The following is a 19,973-nucleotide window of genomic DNA, read 5'->3' on the forward strand; positions in this document are numbered from 1 at the left end:
GTTGCTGATTTAAATGGATGCTACAATTAAGTACAATCCATTACAGAAAAGGAAGGGAATATGAACCTATGAACCAAAGAAAACTCAAATAGTTTTTGTTTTATTCTACATACTGAATGCAAACAACAAAACTTAAAACCCAACAACCCAGAGATTTTTTTTTTTAAAGGGAGATTCCTCTTAGGTGTTATGGTAATTGCTTTAGGGAATATTTGAAAATATTTTGATATTGGAATCTGATGAGATTCACTTTCCTCACATAGATACTCTTTGGATTGTTACTTGACATTTATAAGAATTTGAATGTTGGTAGTTATACGATCTGGGGCAGATCAACCTGGTTCAACTTCATTTTATTTTTTAAAAATTTAAAGATTTTATTTATTTGACAGATTAGGAGAGAGCACGAGAAGTGGGGAGGGGCAGAGGGAGAGAGAAGTAGACTCTGCTGAGCAGGGAGTAGGGCTTCATCTCAGGATGATGAGACCACGACCTGAACAGAAGGCAGATGCTTAACCAGCTGAGCCACACAGGTGTCCCTTAGCTTTATTTTGTACATGGTGTGGAGGAATTGAGGCAAAGGATTATCTTGGGTCCTCTCCTGCTATGCCATTCTAGGAGTTCTAAATTAAATTAAGTGGCTATATATAGCCCTCTAGTGGTTTTGCTATATGCTTACACTGTTAACTTTGGTACATGTAGCATTTCTCTGAAGTTACTGATTTTGAAAAAATAGCTATTGAGAAGAATCAGATTTTAGTAATATTACATGACCTAAATAATGGAGGGGAAAAGATGGTAGAGATATTTTATTATAACAATTTTCATGCTATATTATAACCCATTTCTGTAACCTACTTTTTGGGTTATTATAATATGGTCCAGAATATTAGAATTGCCCTGCACCTTACAAGATGAATGATTGCATCCAGATTCTTTGCTGATAAATGCTGTGATTGTTATCTGATAATTGTGCATATCAAAGCATAGGGTAAATTAAGTAAGGTACTTAGACTATGAAGTAGATCATACATATCCATCTATGAAATACAAACTACTAATAAGTTAGACTTAAATTTATTGGCCTGGAATTTATGATAGGACTTTGAGGAAGAAAAGTTACAGAATGATTTTATATGCATATCTCCCCATTTTTGCTTAAAAGAAAAAAAAAAAAAACGAGAGAAACTTCAAATCCTAGTATGAATATGTGTTTGTATAAGCAAAGAAAAACAGAAGATCTAAGCCAAAAAATAAAACTACCTTTAGGGCAGTGAGATTTGGAAGGATAGAAAGATTACTTTTTTATTTATGTCTGATTATTCAAATTGTTAAGGAAAATAAACATGAAAAAAATTGAAAGGCTCAACAGAAAGGAAACTTAATCTGAAAAGTTTTAGGTGACCAAGTTTGGTTTTTAATTTCAGAACTGATTTCCAGCAACAGTGAGTTAAGTCAACTCCTGCTGATTTTGAGTTTGTTTATTGTTTTAATGTTTAATAATCTCCTTAGATACAAGACTGATGCCCAAAGTATTTAAAATGTGTGGTGCTTGGTATTTCTCTTTATTTTGCTAATAAGCTTTTTCCTTGTTCTGGGATTTAAAATCCTTTCTTCTCCAGCCCAATTAAATTTGTTAAGAGGGCGTCTATGAAAAGGCCCTTCTTTGAGGTCTTTGAGTGGAACTGATTGGTTCTGAAAATTCTTCCTTCATTGGTTCTTAAAACATTTCATAATTATTGAAGGCTCATTATGAAGGCTGTCTCAATTTCTTCCTCCAAAATGCTAAGGAATAATTTAGACAACAGTACAGACTCTAAAAATGAAGATGGCTCCGTCTTTTCACAGACTGAACACAATATTGTTGCAGCTTACTTGATCACAGCAGGTATGGATGTTTACTCCATTAACCATTATTTTGCTTTTGAATGGGTGAAGAAAAGGGGTTTTCAGCTTAAGGCATGAGGAAAAGCATGGATTCAGAGATGTTTCAGGTTCCATATTGTTGACCAACAAGTCAGTTATTTTGTCTCAGTTGGGGTGCTCATGTAAATAGGGATAATAATACTTGCCCTATTTCGTCGATGTGTAGCAAAGAGAAAGTAGGTGAAAGGATAAATGAAGGCATTGTTAATGATGGTTAATGCCACAAGTTATTTTGTATCTTGTGTAACAGTAGTGAAGTGGGACTGAGAAAAGTTTTCTAGAAAATAATTCTTTTATGATCATATATTTCGTTATTACGTTGTTTTTATTGGTGAAGAATGTGTACCATGGCAAAAATATATATGCCATTTACTGTTCTCATACATACTGTTCATAGGCTTGTCTTGGTGGTGGAATCTAGTTAGGATGGAAAGGTCTTAGAAAGAAAAAGTTGCAAAAAGAGGTAGCAGATTATTGTCACTGAGGACAGTTTGAAAATTCAGCTCATTCCCAGAATGCTGTATTGGGAAACTCTTGAGCTTTGAATTTCATCTTTTAGTATCTTTGCAACAATGAGCAACTTCCTTCAGCTTTTTCTTCCATTTTCTTATCTGAAAACAGGATAAGAATAAGGTAACTGTCATGATTGTTGAGAAGAGTAAAATTAAATGACCTAAATGACACATACAGTAGGTGTTGGATGCATACTTGTTTCTTTCTGCCCACCTGTACGCACTCATTGATGTATACTAAGGTTTAAGATAAAGGCGTGTTTACTATATAAAAGGGGTGAAGGAAATGAAATAGAAGTTGTCCATCTTTTTAGCATATAGGTTGAATTGTATACATTTTATATTGAGCAGTCCCTTCATTTCCAACTTTATGCTCAGTAATAAGTTTTAGAAGTAACTCTTATATTGGGTTATTGCCATTTTGTGGATTGGCTTATGAAAATTCTCAAATATATTCAAAAGTGGAGTGAAAAGTAGGAGTTTATTCTTTATAGTTGCTTAGTTTCCCTATAGTTCACAATTACTTCTGTGCTAGAAATTGTGGATCTTCAGTTAATTTTTGTAAATTTCAGTGATATGCTAACTTGTTCATTTGAATACCTCTGTATGATAAATACTGGACAAGTTCTGTTTTCCTTTCGATGTTTGTTGTTGCAACAATATGAGAAAACAATATGCTAATTAAAGAGAAAATCTTTACAACTAGATAGAAATACTTTGTATACAAACTTTTGATTTAGCTAGTTTTTTGTAGATGAACAAGAAAAACTGTCTTTTTAAAATCTGTTTACAAAAGTAACATGCAAAGAAAATTTCTTGTTAAGAAATTGTTCCAGGTTCTTATGCCATAGCAGTAACAATAGTAGGAATTTTACTACCACTACTATGATGATGGTCATCACCACTACCACTACCACCGCCACTACTAGTGCTACTGTTATTTGAATACTTGCACTGTTCTAAATACTTACACATACAGGATAATTCATCCTTATCCTTATAAGTTAGTTTTATCTTCCCCATTTATATAGATGAAGAGTTTAAGTAACTTACCCAACACACATCTACTAATATCTACATCAGGATTTGAACCCAGGCATTTTGATTCTAGAACACTCATGTAACCTCAAGGGCCAGTTTTACTGAGGAATATACCTTTTTTTTATTATTTATTTATTTATTTATTTATTTATTTATTTATTTATTAATTATTTGAGGAATATACCTTGAGGGCGTGTTGTGTTTTTGGTTTTTGGAAGATAAACTGAAGGGAGCATATCTAACCTCTTCATGCTTCTGTTGAAAGATTTATTGTTCTTCAGGTCTCCTAGTTTTCCCCTTTTAACAAAACCCACTTATATTTCCAAATCAAAACCAAAGCTTTGCGGAGAAGAATTTAGTTAAAGCATTTTTTTCATTTGTTATCTTTACCAAGAGTTTATTAGTTTAGTTTAGTTTTGTTTTGTTTAAAATTTAATTTTCAATTTAGTATGTTTCTTAGATTTTAGCTTACAAACTTTTACCACCTTGAGCACTCTCCCTTTCTCCAGGTAAGGCTGGGAGGCAGGAGGACATGGTATATTGAGGATCTAAAATAAGTTCATTATGGATGAATTGTAAAGTGAAGTGTAAGAGATATTAGGCTGCAGAGGAGGCTGTGGACCAGGTAATGAAGAATCACCTAAATGATGAGAGGAATCACTGAATGACATGATTCCATTTGCATACTTAGAAATACACTTAGTAATAGCTAAGAGACCACATACAAGCTGTTGTATGTTTAAGAAGGATCCTGAAGAGGAAGAAGTGGCAATTGGGATAGAAGTAGACACATTCAAGAGTCAGAAGTTAGAATTGTTAGTTGTATGTGGCAATTGAGGGAGAAGGAAAGGAAGTGTCAAAGATGACAAGTTTTCTGTTTGGGGGTTCCTACTTAGATGGGGAAGCTATTCATCAAGATAGGAGTACACTTGGGAAAGAACAAATTTGAGGAAAAAAAGTCTCTGGGTTCAGTGTGAGAAATGCCCAGTAAAAAGCTGCATATGTGGATTTGAATTTTATGAGATCAGTCTGGAAAGGAGCAGCATATAGGCTTAGAAATGTATGAAATCACAGACTATGTGTTCAATGTTAAAAGGGGGTCTAAGAAATTTGGACAATGCACATATCTAATAAGGTAGAGATGGAGAAAGGCCAGGGTATAGATTAAGTAGGATCTACCAAGAGATTATAAGAAAGCTACAGAAGCCAAGAGAAAATTACCTTAATTTAGACATAACTATTAAATGATCTATTGTCTACTCAGAAAATACCTGCAGTCAGGGAAATAGAGCAGAGAGCTTGAGATAGTGGCTGAATGGATAGAGAAAAGGGCCAAATTGTTTACCTCATACCCCCCATTATATCTAAGACCTCCTCCAAAATACAATTACTTTATTCTGGTTGTGTACTGGTAGGCAACAACTTCTGCATTATGTTTTATATGACTTTTAAAATCATCAAATTTGTACTTAGCTTAGAAAGATTCAATTCATTAAGCTTTTTGGATGCATGCTACAATACTTGACACTATAAATAGAGCCAAAAGGGCACCTGACTGGCTCAATCAGTAGAGCATGTTTCCATCCATCCATGTTGGATGTAGAGATTACTTAAAAATAAAACCTTAAGAAAAAATTAAAAAAAAAAGAGAGAATCACTGAATTTGCTATCATTGTGCCTTACTTATGCTTTGAAAGAATAATAGAACTTAAACAATATGAGTTTTAATTGTGCTCTGTTTATTAAGTAAATTTGTTAACTGCCACATACTCATAGAACACAGAAGTCATTAGGAACCTGAAATCTAGATAAGAAAACTAGGAATACCTAAGAGTTAAATATAGCATCACATGAGATGAATTATGTATAATATAAGCAAGCACTTTGGAAATTTAGAGAAGAGAGAATACTGTGGGTAGGGGAAGGCTCTAGGGCAGAGCTGGGCTTAAATAGAACTTTGAAGGATAGGTAGCATTTGAATAGATACAGGAAGAGAGTGTTTCAAGTGGGAAAAATAAGAGTCAAAATTTACAGCAAGCTTGTGTATGTGATAAATAACTAGAGTAGAGGGCTTGTTTGGCAAATGTGGTAATTTGCTTAGAGAAGGTGAAAACAGATTGAGGCAAAACCTGGAATATCAAGTTGGGACATGGGGGCTTTTATTCCACAGCCAATGGAGAGTATTGGAGTTCTGAGAAGAAAGATGGCTAATTCTATGTTAAAGCCAGCTTACTCTGCCAGCAGTATGAAGGGAAAAGAATAGGAACCTGGAAAACTAGTGTCACAGGATCCTAAAAGAAAGTTTTGACTGAGGCCCCAAGATGTAATAGAAGTTCTTCGTCAGTTGCTACTTTTGGGTGTTGGTGTTTGGAAATCCTCCCTCTCTACAATTGCTGGGGGCTGCTCACCAATAGTACACTTCAAATACAACTCTTCTCTTGTGGCTTACCCCTCCTTTAGCCCCCAGGAATCTGGTAATGGCTCTAGCCTGTAAGCCAAAATCTATTCATTCCTCATCCCCACTGTTAGGACCTACTGTGACCCACAACTAGCTTATGGGAAATTTATGCATCCTTCACAGCATGTAGAGGTTGTTAATTGGGCTAACATGAGTGTCTGGTCCATTCAACAGTACTACTCATTGTATATAAATATACTACCATTCTAATTATGAAATTCAGTCATCTGTCTACTTGAGTCCATCCCATCCCGGGGCATTGACAACAATGAGTTTCTGGCCCTGCAATGCTATGAGTCAGATCCCAGACTGTGGAAACTTGGAGGTACCATGTGTGAGGCTTCTCAGTGTACCTAAAGCCAGTCTGACTCCCTTTCTGAGTAGTCAAACCTTGCAGTGTGCATTCTATAAGTGGTCTGTGTGTGCGTGTGTGTGTGTGTGTGTGTGTTGCATGATGAACTCAGGTTTGAAGCTGTTGAATTTCCAAAAATACTGGAACAGTCATATGATCTTACACGTGGTAGATCCCTAGTAATGTTCAATGGCAATGAGTTTAATGAGAAGGGATATGGAACTGGAGCATGAGTCAGGGCTGGAAAGTGACAGAAGAGCTGTTAGGATAGAGTGATAGCTTAAGGCTTGAGAAAGCAAACAATAGAGAAAGAAAAGCCTCAGGCCTCAGGAAGGAGGAAGAGGAAGTTAGACTGCCAAAAGAGATGGTATGGTCATACATATATCTTAAAAATCAGCAGAGGTGGTATCATGAAAGATAGGGGAGGGATTTCAAGGGCAGAGTGATTGACAGGGTATTAAAACCAGCCTTCAGTGCTCTATATGCAATCGGTAGATTTTTTGTTTTAATTTTATTATTTCTGTTTCACAAGAAGGGCTGGGAAGATATTACAACCAGTTTTAAGAACAGTTGGAGCTCATCAAATAAATGAACTAAAATGGACTTGCTATCTTTTTGAAGGGACTTAAATATTTAATTTTGAATACTACTTTTAAACATTCAAATTAAAGTGATTTTAATTTTTTGTATATGTTCTCAGGTATAATAAGTATTTTCAGCAACCTAATAGTTCTGGGCATCTTCATTAAGTATAAGGAACTTCGGACACCCACAAACGCAATTATCATTAACCTGGCTGTTACTGATATAGGAGTCAGTAGCATTGGATATCCCATGTCGGCAGCTTCAGATCTGTATGGAAGTTGGAAATTTGGATATGCAGGATGCCAGGTATCGGAGACATTTGGAATGAAAGCAAAATAAAAGATTAAAGAGATACAAATTTAAACGTCTAAAAAAAAGTATCCTGGGCCGCCTGGGTGGCTCAGTGGTGAGCCTTTGGCTCAGGGTGTGATTCCGGTCTGGGGATCGGAGCCTGCTTCTCCCTCTATGTCTGCTTCTCTCTGTGTCTCTCAGGAATAAATAAATAAAATCTTTTTTAAAAATACAAAAATACAAAAACATCCCAAGGGTTTCAATCAAACAAGACAATGTAGGATAATAGATAGACTGCTCTTACTGAAAATAGCTTCAGAAGTGACTGGGAAATATATTCTTTAATAAGAGAAATGACAGTGGTAGCATTCATTATATTTTCGAAATTTCCCTGACAAAACAAAAAATTTCCCCCAAAACAAAAAAATTAGCATTTAACCAGAGAAGAAATGTAAAAATTTGCATATTCAAAAAACTTGCATATTGCAAATTCAAAAAGAAATATCCTGTTTTCATTTGAAACAATGAACTATTTAATGACAGTATCATAATATCCAAGTAATGTAGTGAGTTTACCAGTTTTTCCCCCAATGGAAAGTCCTCCAATGGAATTGCTATTAATTATATCCATTAAATAAAGAAGATGTGGTTTATGTATACAGTGGAATATTACTCAGCTATTAGAAATGACAAATACCCACCATTTGCTTCAACGTGGATGGAACTGGAGGGTATTATGCTGAGTGAAGTAAGTCAATCGGAGAAGGACAAACATTATATGTTCTCATTCATTTGGGGAATATAAATAATAGTGAAAGGGAATATAAGGGAAGGGAGAAGAAATGTGTGGGAAATATCAGAAAGGGAGACAGAACGTAAAGACTGCTAACTCTGGGAAACGAACTAGGGGTGGTAAAAGGGGAGGAGGGCGGAGGGTGGGAGTGAATGGGTGACGGGCACTGGGGGTTATTCTGTATGTTGGTAAATTGAACACCAATAAAAAATAAATTAAAAAAAATAATTATATCCATTATTTTTACTGACAAGGAAATATATTAATTTGTATTAGGATAGTAGGCCATGGCTCTTGCTTGATTTTTAAAAACAGTTTACTATTTTAAGGTATAAAATTATAGAGAATAAAGTGAGAGTAATAGAGTAATGGATACTCACATATATACCACCTGGTTTTGTCAAATCTTAATGTTTTGCAATATGTGCTTCAGGTTGTTTTGCTTTTTAAAGATAAAATACTTGAGGGGCACCTGCATGGCTCAGTCAGATAAGGGACTTATTCTTGGTTTTGGCTCAGATCATGGTCTTAGGGTCGTGAGATGGAGCCCTATGTTGGCTCTGTATGCTCAGTGCAGAGTCTGCTTGAGATTCTTACCCACCCTGCTAGTGTGCACACACTCTCTTTCTCGGTTAAATAAGTAAAATCTTTAAAAAAAATAAAGATCTAAAACCTGAAAAATACTATTAAAGGCCATGCATTGCATACCATCCCCAATCTTACTTCCTTTTCTTCCATGAGTGTTTTTCTATCTTGGTACATATTTACCTGCAAATAAACTAAACATCCAGAAAACTGTTTGGATGTTTTAAGTTCTGTATAAATAATACATTGTTTATGTGATGCAATCTTATATGATAGTATGTTTTTGATGTTTATCCTTGTTGATGGATGTAGCTGTAAGTCACTTTTTTAAATTACTACACGATATTCCATTTTATGAACATACCCCAGTGTATTTATTTTCCTGTTATTAAGCATTTATTCTCAATTATTTTCTGTCACAAACAAGGCTTCAAGTAAGCATTCTTTTGTCTCTACAATACATAAGAGGTTCTTTAAACATCTTGTTTATGAGAAAGATGGTTGGGTTGTAGAGCATATTCATCTTCAACTTCATCAGATATGGCCAAATTTGCTCTCCAAAATGGGTATGCCAATTATGGGAACTTTGATTATTCCACATTCTCTCCACTGCTTGGAGTTGCCAGACTTTTAATTTTTTTATCACTTTGGTGGGTGTGAAATGGTACTTATAATTTGCACTTCTTTGAATATGTATTGTGGTTTACATCTTATATCATAAACATTCAGGTTTCCTCTTGTATGAATAGCTCATTTTTGTTTGTCTTTTCTTTTTGTTGAATTGTTTATCTTGTGAACACTAATATTTTGTTGGTTATATGCACTGCACTTAATTTATGGTTTGTTTTTGCATTATGTTTATAGAGTATGTTGTATAGAAGTTTTACTTTAAGTCTTAAAATTTTAAAAGTTTATTTTAATTAATGAAGACCTAAAACACTTTCCACAAATGTCTTTAGTAAGCCAGTTACAATATGACAATAGAAAATTTATTCTAAAATTATTAAAATAAAAAACATTCAATGTATTTAAAATGTATTCTGGCCATAGAATAAAAATGTAAATGTCTCTTGGGAGGGTGTATAGAATGGTGTATTCTTTCCAATTTTGAATTTTAGATTTATGCTGGATTGAATATCTTTTTTGGAATGGCAAGTATTGGATTACTCACTGTTGTGGCCATGGATCGATACCTGACCATCTGTAGTCCTGACACAGGTATAGCACTTCTCTCAACTTTCCCAACGAATTCTTTTTTTGCTTAAGTACCACTCACAGACATTCACTTTAAAATATAAATGTAATGAGTTGTAATCATGGTCAGTTATTTCTCTGACAGTCCTTGTTCAAAAATTTCAATGATTTCCTATGATACTTAGAATAAAATCCAAATTTCACAGCACAACCTCTGAGGCTTTGTGTGGTCTGGCCCTTGGCTATCACCCTATGGGGTACTGGCCTAGGCTTTTCCCATTTCAGGGATAAATGCTATTTCCCTGTGCCTGGAGCGTGTTTCTCCCTGCTTATCCTCTGACTGATCCTTTTTATCATTCAGGTGCCAGCTTAAATGCCTTTTTCCCCCCTAAATATGAATTCAGGTAGATAGGCTCTGAGTGAACTGAAGTGCTTTGCAAAGAATCTACTTCATAGCAATGTTAAGTAATCAGTTAAAACAAGGTGAAGATATGAATTTCATCAGTGGCAAATGATGCTAATATTTCATCTGTTTGTTAATAGGAAGAAGAATGACCACCAACACTTACATCAGCATGATTCTGGGGGCCTGGCTCAATGGTCTCTTTTGGGCTTTGATGCCTATTATAGGGTGGGCTAGTTATGCCCCGGATCCTACTGGGGCTACTTGTACCATAAACTGGCGGAAAAATGATGCGTAAGAGACACATTTTCACTTCATAATCAACTGTTTCTAATGTAGACATTTTTTCGTCATTTCAAATTTAAGCTCAGAGCAAATGCTTCCTTACAGAATGTGGCAAAGTGCTTCCCTGGTAGTGATGATGCAATTCTAGCATTGAATTATGCTTGTTTGCAAGTAAAGGCCATCCAGCTCCATTACTGTTCTTACCCTCTTCTGTCCTCTGTCTCCTGGGGCAGCAGAGTGGGTAGAGAGCACCCATTGGGTATTGGCATCTCAGGAGTAGAATCTGAAAGGGAAAACGGAATGTTAATATCGCTCTAGACCGCATATGGCTTTGCCGAAAGCCCAGCTGACTCCCGACTATCTTTTCAAGATGATCTGGTGATAAAGCTGGAATGACCCAGTAAAAGCAAATCACCATAAGGATTTGCTTGCTCCTTAGTGATGCTCTTCTGTATTTACCAGGGAAAAGAGGGTAACTTTGTTAAAGAAAATGAAAGATCACTCAGAAAAACAGAAAATTTCTCTCAAACTAAATCTAAATCTTAAACTTTCTGTAGAGGGTCAATAAGTAAATATTTTAGGCTTTACAGACAAGACTGTCTCTGTTACAATGATTCATCCCTGCCTGTGAAAGCAGCCATAGACAGTATGTAAAAGAATGTAGTTCCAATAAAATTTAATTTACAAAGACAGATGATAGACTGGGTGTGGCCCATGGGCCATAGTTTGCCAACCCCTAGCCTAAATGAACTAGTTAAATATTCTTTCCAACCTACTTAATAATATAGTGACTGTTGAGCAGTGCCAGTATTATTTTTAGTAATTGTCCTGTTTCCTTTTCCTTATTCAGCACATGAAACAAATAGAGATTTAATGATTCCCTTTTCTTATTTTCAGATTTTTTGTTTCTTTCACGATGACAGTTATTGCAGTAAATTTTATTGTGCCCTTGACAGTGATGTTTTACTGCTATTACCATGTCACTCGATCCATTAAATGCCATACTACTAGTAACTGCACTGAGTATCTCAACAGAGATTGGTCAGACCAGGTAGATGTAACAAAGGTAAGACATTAAAATTCTTAAAATGTTTTTGTAATGGAGCTTTTACGCCTATGTGGTCCATATTACAATCACCTCTCCCCAGCACCTGATGCTTACTCTCTGGCTCTTTTTCTTGTGTTTGTCTCCATATTTTTAAAATTTATTTTATTTTTTAATTTTTAATTTTTTTTGTCTCATATTTCTAAATGATGTGTTTGTCTGCTGTTTTGGGTATTTTTTGTTTTCTATCACTCTTGATTTCCTACTATAGACAATGAGAGTATATTTCTCTTACACCATCTTTCCTACTCCTCCACCCTGTCCTTTCTTTTCCTCTTCTTGTCTGCATTACGTTACTATTTGGTTACATTGTTGACATTATCATAACTACCTAAATTCTGTTTACTACAGATCTCTGTAGGGTTCTGTGATTTGTATTTTTTAATCAGTTTTTTTTCTTTTGGGGCTAATAATTCATTCACGTCTTTCATTCTCTTCCTCCTTCTCTCAGTCCTCTCTTCTGCTACCCTCTGTCCTCCACACTTCCCATAGTTTTGTTTGCTTACTATTCTGTGTACTTGTCATGAATTCATCTCTAAACTCCCCACCAGAGGCACCAATCTTCTCTCAGTGTTTCAAATGCATCAGAAACTAACTGACTTCATCCTTTCTTTGGAACTATCCCTCTTGGAGCTCTCAAGCATCTTGCTCTGCCCTGGCCCTTCTCTAAGACCACTGCCAGCATCCTCAGATCTTATCAACAGCTGGGAATGCCTTTGGCCTCTCTTCTGAGGTGGATTGCCCATTTTCTGGCTTGTGTATCTTCCTTTTTCTTGGTTACTTGCTCTCATTTGGTGGAACACATTCTCAAGTAGATTTCTGAGAAGGTTATAGGGAGGTAAATTATTAAAGATTTTATTGCCATATCTTACTTCTATGACCATATTTGACTGTTAGCCTCACATGGAATTTTAAATAGAAAAATGATTTTCAAGGACACCTGGGTAGCTCAGAGGTTAAGCATCTTCCTTCGGCTCAGGGAGTGATCCTGGAAACCCGGGATCGGCTCAGGGAGTGATCCTGGAAACCCGGGATCAAGTCCCACGTCAGGCTACCTGCATGGAGCCGTTTTCTCCCTCTGCCTGTATCTCTGCCTCTCTCTCTCTCTCTCTCTCTCTCTGTGTGTGTGTGTGTGTGTCTCTCATGAATAAGTAAATAAAATCTTAAAAAAAAGAAAAATGACTTTAAAAAAAATTTCATTTATCTATTCATGAGAGACACAGAGAGAGAGAGGCAGAGACACAGGCAGAGGGAGAAGCAGGCTCCATGCAGGGAGCCTGAATCCCAGGTCTCTGGATCAGGCGCTGGACTGAAGGTGGCGCTAAACCGCTGAGCCACCTGGGCTGCCCAGAAAAATGATTTTCAGAGTTTTGAAGGCGTTGCTCTATAGTCTCCTAGCTTCCAGTGTTGCTATTGTGAAGGCTGACAGCATTCCAGTAACTGACCCTTTGTAGTGTTCTATGTTCTCTCTGGAAGCTTGAAGGATCATTTCTGTGTTTCATGCTGATGTGCCTTGAGGGAGTTCTTCATTCACCCATGTACTGGGTATGTGGTGAGTGCTTTCAATATGAGGACTCAAGTCTTCCCCTTCTGGGAGATTTCTTGTATTATTTCTCTGGTGATTTCCTTTCTATGTTTTGTTTTTTCTATTCTCTTTCTGGAAGTCTTTTTTTTCTTTTTTTTTTTGGTATTGAATCTTCTGGATATATCTTCTAATTTTCTTAATTTTCTCTCCTATGTTGACCCTGTCTTGGACTTTGTTTGTTTATTGTTTCTACTTTCTGCAAGATTTTCTCAACCATATCTGGTCTGAAATTGGGTTAGAAAAGTGAGGCTCAAGCCTTGGGTGTGAAATTTAAGCAGGCACCAAAAAACTCAGCAATCCAAAAAAAAAAGTAGCTAATGTAGTATTTTTTAAAAATAAGAATTAATGTCACATCAGAAAGGGAGACAAACCATAAGAGACTCTTAACTATAGAAAATGAACTGAGGGTTGATGAAAGGGAGGTCGGTGCGGGGATGGGGCAACTGGGTGATGGGCATTAAGGACAGCATGTTATATAACACTGTGTGTTATATGCACTGATGAATCATTGAACTCTATCTCCGAAACTAATAATACCCTGTATGCTAATTAATTGAATTTAAATTTAAAAATTAATTTAAAAACCCATATTGAACAAAATATAAAATTTTAAATAAACACAGCATCTGACCCTGCACTTGCATGACACATTTCATACCTAATCTTGGCTAACTACATCATCCAACCTTTCTAGTGCATTTTAAAAATTCTGCCCTTTCTTTTTAAGCTAGGGTAAAGGATAAAAATGGTTTTAATAGATAAAGAGTTATTTTACACCCTCTACTCCTTTCCAGTAGCCTCCTTTTCTTTTATGGATATATATCTTCTCTCATTTCTGTGATGGTATTATGTACATACTTACATTTTCCTCTGTTCATCACATATTTTTTGTTTCCCCTGAATTTCTCTACCAATTTTTTGGGTATCTTTTTTTAAAAAAAATATTTTTGAAGTATAGTTGACATACAATGTTATATTATTTTCAAGTATACAACATAGTGATTTGATGATTCTCTACATACAATGTTCACCACAATAATTATAGCTCCTGCCTGTCACCATACAATGTTACTACATTATTGACTATATTCCCTATGCTGTACTTCTCATCCCTATGACTAACTTATTTTATAACTGGAAGTTTGTACCTAATCTCCTTTACCTATTTTGCCCATCCCCCTATATTTCTCTCCTCTGGCAATCACCAGTTCTCTGTATTTATGAGTCTATTTCTGTTTTTTGTTTGTTCATTTGTTTTGTTTCTTAGATTCCACATATAAATGAAATCATATAGTATTTATCTTTCTCTGTCTGACTTATTTCACTTAACATAATATACTCTAGGTCCATCCACATTGTTACAAATGGCAAGATTTCATTTTAATGGCTAAGTAATACTCCATTGTGTGTGTGTGTGTGTGTGTGTGTGTGAGTGCGTGTGCTCCTGAACTATTTTTGTCTCTGCCTGTCAGTTTGTTTCCTCAATGTGTGGTGGTCAATGACTGTCTTGCATGCATATTTAAGAGTGATGCACTAAAATGCTGATTGTAAGCTCTGAGCATTCACATTCACTGGGATGTTCCTTTGGGGGAATTTCTGATGCTCTGTGTCTGAATGTATTTTCTTCTGGGCTGGTCAATTTCCAAGAAGATTCTTTTTTGTTCCTAAGAGGGAAGCATAAGTCTGTCTCCTGTACTCTCATGGCTCAGAGCAGGGAGGGGGCAGCATGCAGCACCTCTCTTTCAGTACACTGCTCCAGCTCTCAGCTGAGCCTGGTGCCTCCTAGTTTCTTGCCTCTTACTCTGAATCTCTGGATTCTTCTGGGGAGAGGAAGGGGAATTGCCTGTTTGAGTGGTGAGTGGTGAGGGGATTCAGAAATCTAATTCCTTCTTTTTGTGGATTTCAATGAGTTCTGCTATATCTCTACATTCAGAGCCAGCTTGTTACCTTCAATTCCAGAGACTTTATGTACTGTTGTGGAATGGATTAGTCTGTATTTAGTTTTCCCCTGCCACTGGCTTTTTTTAAAATTTCTATTTATTTTAAAATTATTCTTGTGTCTGATATGTAATTTGCTGCTTATCCAATGATTATTAAGTTTTAGTTTCTATAAAGCTATTTTCTAATCTGTGATTCTCAATCCTTGGGTTTTTATCTTTTTTTTTTTTTAAGATTTTATTTATTTACTTTAGAGAGAGAATGAGTGAAGCATTCTTCACTCATGAGTGGAGTGGAATAGAGGGAGAGGAAAAAGCAGACTCCCAGCTGAGCAGGGAGCCCAATGTGGGGCTCCATCCCAAGATCCCCAGATCATGACCTGCACAGAAGGCAGATGCTTCACTGACTGAGCCACCCAGGCGCCCCTGGGTATTTATCTCTTTAAACCTCTTTTCCATCATTTTAGTGGATAATCAATAAAGAACAATATAAAAATTATAATTTTTTATTTAAACAAGCTGCAAGGGGGAACCTCTTTACAAAACTATCTGTACTGTGCATATATATTGAGCTCAAATCATCTGTTCAGAATTCAATGAACTCAATATAGAATTTTGTTTTTTTCCAGGTTGAATTTAGAAGGTTAGACAGTTATATTTTAGAATAGCAGATAATGACAGTGAGGGCAAAAAGCACAGTGCCAGCAGTCCATAGCACAATTATTAGAAATGGGTTAGGAGTGGGTTTTCATCTGCCTCTCAACAATACCAGCTTTAGTATTCCTCTCTAGCACACCAAAAGAAAGAGGACATTCTTTACATTTGTATAACATTCTATCCATTTAACAAGCCCTTGTTATCATAGAGACTTTGACTCACACAGGCAAAGTACAACAAGGTTTGGAAAAATTCAGTTTTTCCTCTATGTCATCATCAACATAAATTTATTCAAAGTCCACTCTAGATAATTTTTCATACTATTTTAAATATATTAGCTATTTTGGGCACCTGGGTGGTTCAGTGGTTGAGCATCTGCCTTTGGCTCAGGTCGTGATCCTGGGGTCCTGGGATTGAGTCCCACCCACACTGGGCTCCCCGCAGGGAGCCTACTTCTCCCTCTGCCTATATCTCTGCCTCTCTCTCCCTGTGTCTCTCAGAAATAAATAAATAAAATCTTATATATATATATATATATATATATATATATATATATATATGTTATATATATATTAGCTATTTCAATATTTTAGATATTGGGTTTGCCAAACATTGATTTATCTTACAGATGTCTGTGATAATGATATTTATGTTTCTGGTGGCCTGGTCCCCTTATTCCATTGTGTGCTTATGGGCTTCTTTCGGTGACCCAAAGAAGATTCCTCCCTCAATGGCCATCATAGCTCCACTATTTGCAAAATCTTCTACATTCTACAATCCCTGTATTTACGTGGTTGCTAATAAAAAGTAAGTAGTGTTTAAAATGCTTTTAAATTTTAGAAAATGGATATAGAAAGAATTTTAAAAAGATTTTTGAGGAGGCAAGTGACAGAAACTCACTTCAAACTAGTGTTAGAATTATTTGGCTCATGCAATATGTGTCCAGGCCCTTAAATACCTAGAGCTCCAGTGACAGTCTCTTCCCACATGGAGGCAAGATGATTACGGCAACCCAAGACCCATGTTCTACCATAAGCTAAGCATCCCCAAATTTGAGTTTCAATTCAGATGACTCTCCAGCAGAAAAGCTGCTGGACGGTGGTTGGTGGGCTCAGTTTAATTCTCATGATTACCCCCCACTCCCAATACATGGAATTGATTTTCCAAAGAAAAGAGTGGTTCTATTATCAGAAAAAGGACAAGGTGAGGAAGGCAATGTTATGCTCCTTAAGTGGGTGGCATAGTTGCATATTTATTAAAAAGAAGTTATTCAAATGCAAGGGCAAAACTCAGTTCCAAAATAAATGGGCTTCAGGAGTGGATAGTCATTGAGGATAATAAAGAATCCTTCCTTCTCCCTTTGTTGGAACTCAACAAAGATTTCTTTTCTGTCTCCTCAGTGAAGCCTAGATTACTTTATTTCCTGTTACTGCTGAAAGATGGAATAACTAATTTATTGACCTTAAATATTTGATCAGAAAAATCTCAGTAGAGGCCAGGTAATTTGATACTGAAATGCAAACTTTCGTGTTTATGCACATGTTTGGGAGAGCCGCGTTAGCTACAGGTATACAAAGAAACATAAACACTGTCAAGACCAAACAGACCACATAAGAAGACTAAAGAACATATTTTAAATTCAGAGTCTATTTGTAGTTCTTTTGGAAAGATTATCTTCAAACTTCCCTTAATTTCAACTGGCATTTGCTCAGAAGAACAAATGTGTAAAATACACATTCTCAGTTCAAGTAAATTGTGACTGACATTCAAAGTATCATCCTCTGGATGCCTGGGTGTGGTTGAGCATCTGCTTTCGGCTCAGGGAGTAATCCTGGGACCCAGGATCGAGTCTCGCGTTGGGCTCCCTGCAAGGAGCCTGCTTCTCCTTCTGCCTGTGTCTCTGCTTGTCTCTCTCTGTGTCTCTCATGAATAAATCAATAAATAAATCTTTAAAAAAACAACAAAAACAAAAACAAAGTGTCATCCTCAATACACATAATTATTGATTTTTATTAAATATCTTCAATGTTTATAATCAATGGTGCAAATTTGGTCTTTAACTATACCGTATACTTTATACATTTATGAATATACTTTTTAAAAAGATTTTATTTATTTGAGACAGAGAAAGTGAGCAAGTGGGTACACTTCTGTCTGGGGAAGGGACAGAGGGAGGGACAGAGGGAGAAGCAGGCTCTACACTGAGCAAGGAGCCTGATACAGGGCTCCATCCCAGGACCCTGGGATCAGGGCCTGAGCCAAAGTTAGATGCTCAACCAACTGAGCCATCCAGGCACCCCATTTATGAATATCATTAACAGAAGATGTTAAAGTCGGAAGCAAAAATTTATTTGGAGATGTCAATTAGCAATAGAGGCATCTTAGCCATGTTTGAAAATGCTTTAAAAGTTCCAAGTCATTATAGGATAATGCCAGATTTCCCCTTTCTTACTGTAGATTTCGGAAGGCAATATTTGCCATGTTCAAATGTCAGACTCATCAAGCAATGCCCGGGACGAGTATTTTACCAATGGATGTATCTCAAAACCCACTGGCTTCTGGAAGAAACTGAAATAAGAGAAAAGTACATAGTATTAAAATATTTTGTTGCTTCTCCCCCATGGTTTAGTTTTATTTTAAATATGATCTGTTTAGATCAGAGGTAGACATAGATTATTGTCTTATTACACCCTCAATTCCTCAAGTGTAGCTTCTAGTTCTTCTATTTGTGGGATGGCTACTGTAGTGAGTGTTTATTTCCTTTATATGAGCTTAACTATTCATTTCCTTTGATGCACAGGCACTTGAGACCCATTCTCTTTCTCCCAAACATGGCATTCAATGACCTGGTAACTGGTGTGAGCCCTCCACTAGACTAGAAGTAGCCACTATTTTAATGTTAAAATAAATTAATAATAATAATAGTCTTCAATAAGTAAATTACTGAAATGAGTTGTTGGATATTCCTAGCTAGATGGAAAACATTTTTAGCATTTCACACTTTTAAAATTGCAATTATTAACCTCTACTATTTAACAAAAATAATTGAACGACTATTAAACACATTGCTTCTAAATCACATTAGTTGATGCACATGTGTACATTACATAGCAATATAATCTCTGCATATTATGTATTCTGCATTTTTAATTAACATTTTTCTGTATATGTATTTCCATATGTTTGCCACTAGAATTAATCAGGGAGGTTTGTGTATTTGTTCTCTTTTTCCTATTTTGTTTGTCTGAAATTTATTTTTATTGTGGCAAGAACACAACATGTGATCTACTCTCTTAACCAGTTTTTGTGTACAATACAGTTTTGGTAACTATAAGTACAGTAGTATATAGCAGATCTGTAGAACTTATCTTGTTTAACTGAAACTTTATGTATATTGATAGCTGGATGCTTGTTCTTTGATGTATCTTTAGCAGGTAGATGCATTTTGCCTGGCACGTAATAGTCACTCAATAAAAAAAAAAATTGTTGAATGTTGAATGCATTTTATAAACTCATGCATTTGTTGTCTTAAATAACCATTGTTTAAATAGTTGACATTTAAAATCTGCAGTTTTTTATTTTAATTGAGCAAATTTTTCTAGCTTTATTGTTTCTATTTGCATCCTATCATTTTTAAATAACATTTCCTACAGTATTCTTATTTTTATAGAATTGGCTCTCTTTTGAAAAGGTTTTTGGTTAAAAGATGATTGATAGAATCACTCAGTACAATAACACGATTAAATTATATGTGTGTGTGTTATCAGGCAGGGGCAATCAGGAGGTACTTGACATGCCCAGATATATATAAATGTGTGTGTGTGTGTGTGTGTGTGTGTGTGTGTGTGAATAAAACCTAAATCCCTGATTGTCAAATGTCCATGAAGATTTACCATTTTATGTATGTGGAGGTAGTTTTTAATTATCGAGTTTAATTTTTATTTTCTGATAGAGCCCAAATTTGCTAAAAGACATGACAATTGATTTTCAGATATGATTTGTTGCCTGTATTGAGAAACTAATTCAGAATAAAATATATTCGTGATCAGAGATAATGGCCTTCCTTATAAACAAACATGCTAGGAGAAGCCTTATACTCCTCTGAAGTGACCTGGGAGAACCAGAGTTTTAGTCTTGCCATTCAGTGGTGGGTTGAAGCAGTTTGCCTAAAAAATCTAGGTACTGAATTTTGTTTACTTTTTTTTTTTTTTTTAGAGATCACAAATGCAAAAAATAAAACTTATATGTTATAAATAATCCGTAA

The 19,973-nt window shown here is 35.8% G+C and overlaps 2 protein-coding genes and 1 long non-coding RNA gene across 5 annotated transcripts in view; 2 read left to right on the top strand and 1 right to left on the bottom strand.

Moving 5' to 3' along the window:
• On the top strand, nt 1–19,539 carry RRH (retinal pigment epithelium-derived rhodopsin homolog). Of its 3 annotated transcripts, none has more exons than XR_013370869.1 (8): nt 1–1,888; nt 6,990–7,180; nt 9,662–9,761; nt 10,281–10,434; nt 11,323–11,491; nt 16,338–16,516; nt 17,110–17,208; nt 18,167–19,200. XR_013370869.1 is itself a non-coding variant. In XM_077882285.1 (8 exons), exons 1-7 carry the CDS (start codon nt 1,753–1,755, stop codon nt 18,279–18,281), a joined length of 1,044 nt encoding a protein of 347 aa, XP_077738411.1. In that variant the 5' UTR covers nt 1–1,752; the 3' UTR covers nt 18,282–18,293; nt 18,510–19,539. The 3 variants fall into 3 exon arrangements, 2 of the variants coding, with proteins under 2 accessions (XP_077738411.1, XP_077738410.1); XM_077882285.1 differs by lacking the exon at nt 17,110–17,208 and having other exon boundaries at nt 18,167–18,293; nt 18,510–19,539; XM_077882284.1 differs by lacking the exon at nt 17,110–17,208.
• Nucleotides 1,470–11,804, bottom strand: LOC144303873 (uncharacterized). The gene is made up of 3 exons (XR_013370871.1): nt 11,766–11,804; nt 10,630–10,708; nt 1,470–2,537 (listed from the first exon to the last, which is right to left on the bottom strand). It is a non-coding gene; the product is annotated as an uncharacterized LOC144303873 (long non-coding RNA).
• LRIT3 (leucine rich repeat, Ig-like and transmembrane domains 3) overlaps nt 18,178–19,973 on the top strand; it is a 22,825-nt gene continuing 21,029 nt past the window's right edge. The window contains exon 1 of the mRNA XM_077882283.1: nt 18,178–18,293. The gene's annotated coding sequence lies outside the window, so the exon portion shown is untranslated. The remainder of the gene's footprint in view (nt 18,294–19,973) is intronic.

This window comes from Canis aureus, chromosome 33 (genome assembly GCF_053574225.1).
Source record: "Canis aureus isolate CA01 chromosome 33, VMU_Caureus_v.1.0, whole genome shotgun sequence".
NCBI lineage: Eukaryota > Metazoa > Chordata > Mammalia > Carnivora > Canidae > Canis > Canis aureus.

What these genes read in the sequence shown, in the direction of transcription:
- RRH (XM_077882285.1), top strand. Translation starts at nt 1,753, where the DNA reads ATGAAGGCTGTCTCAATTTCTTCCTCCAAAATGCTAAGGAATAATTTA. An exon ending in CATCTGTAGTCCTGACACAG is followed by an intron (nt 9,762 to 10,280) that starts GTATAGCACTTC and finishes GTTTGTTAATAG; the next exon opens with GAAGAAGAATGACCACCAAC. An exon ending in TACGTGGTTGCTAATAAAAA is followed by an intron (nt 16,517 to 18,166) that starts GTAAGTAGTGTT and finishes TTCTTACTGTAG; the next exon opens with ATTTCGGAAGGCAATATTTG.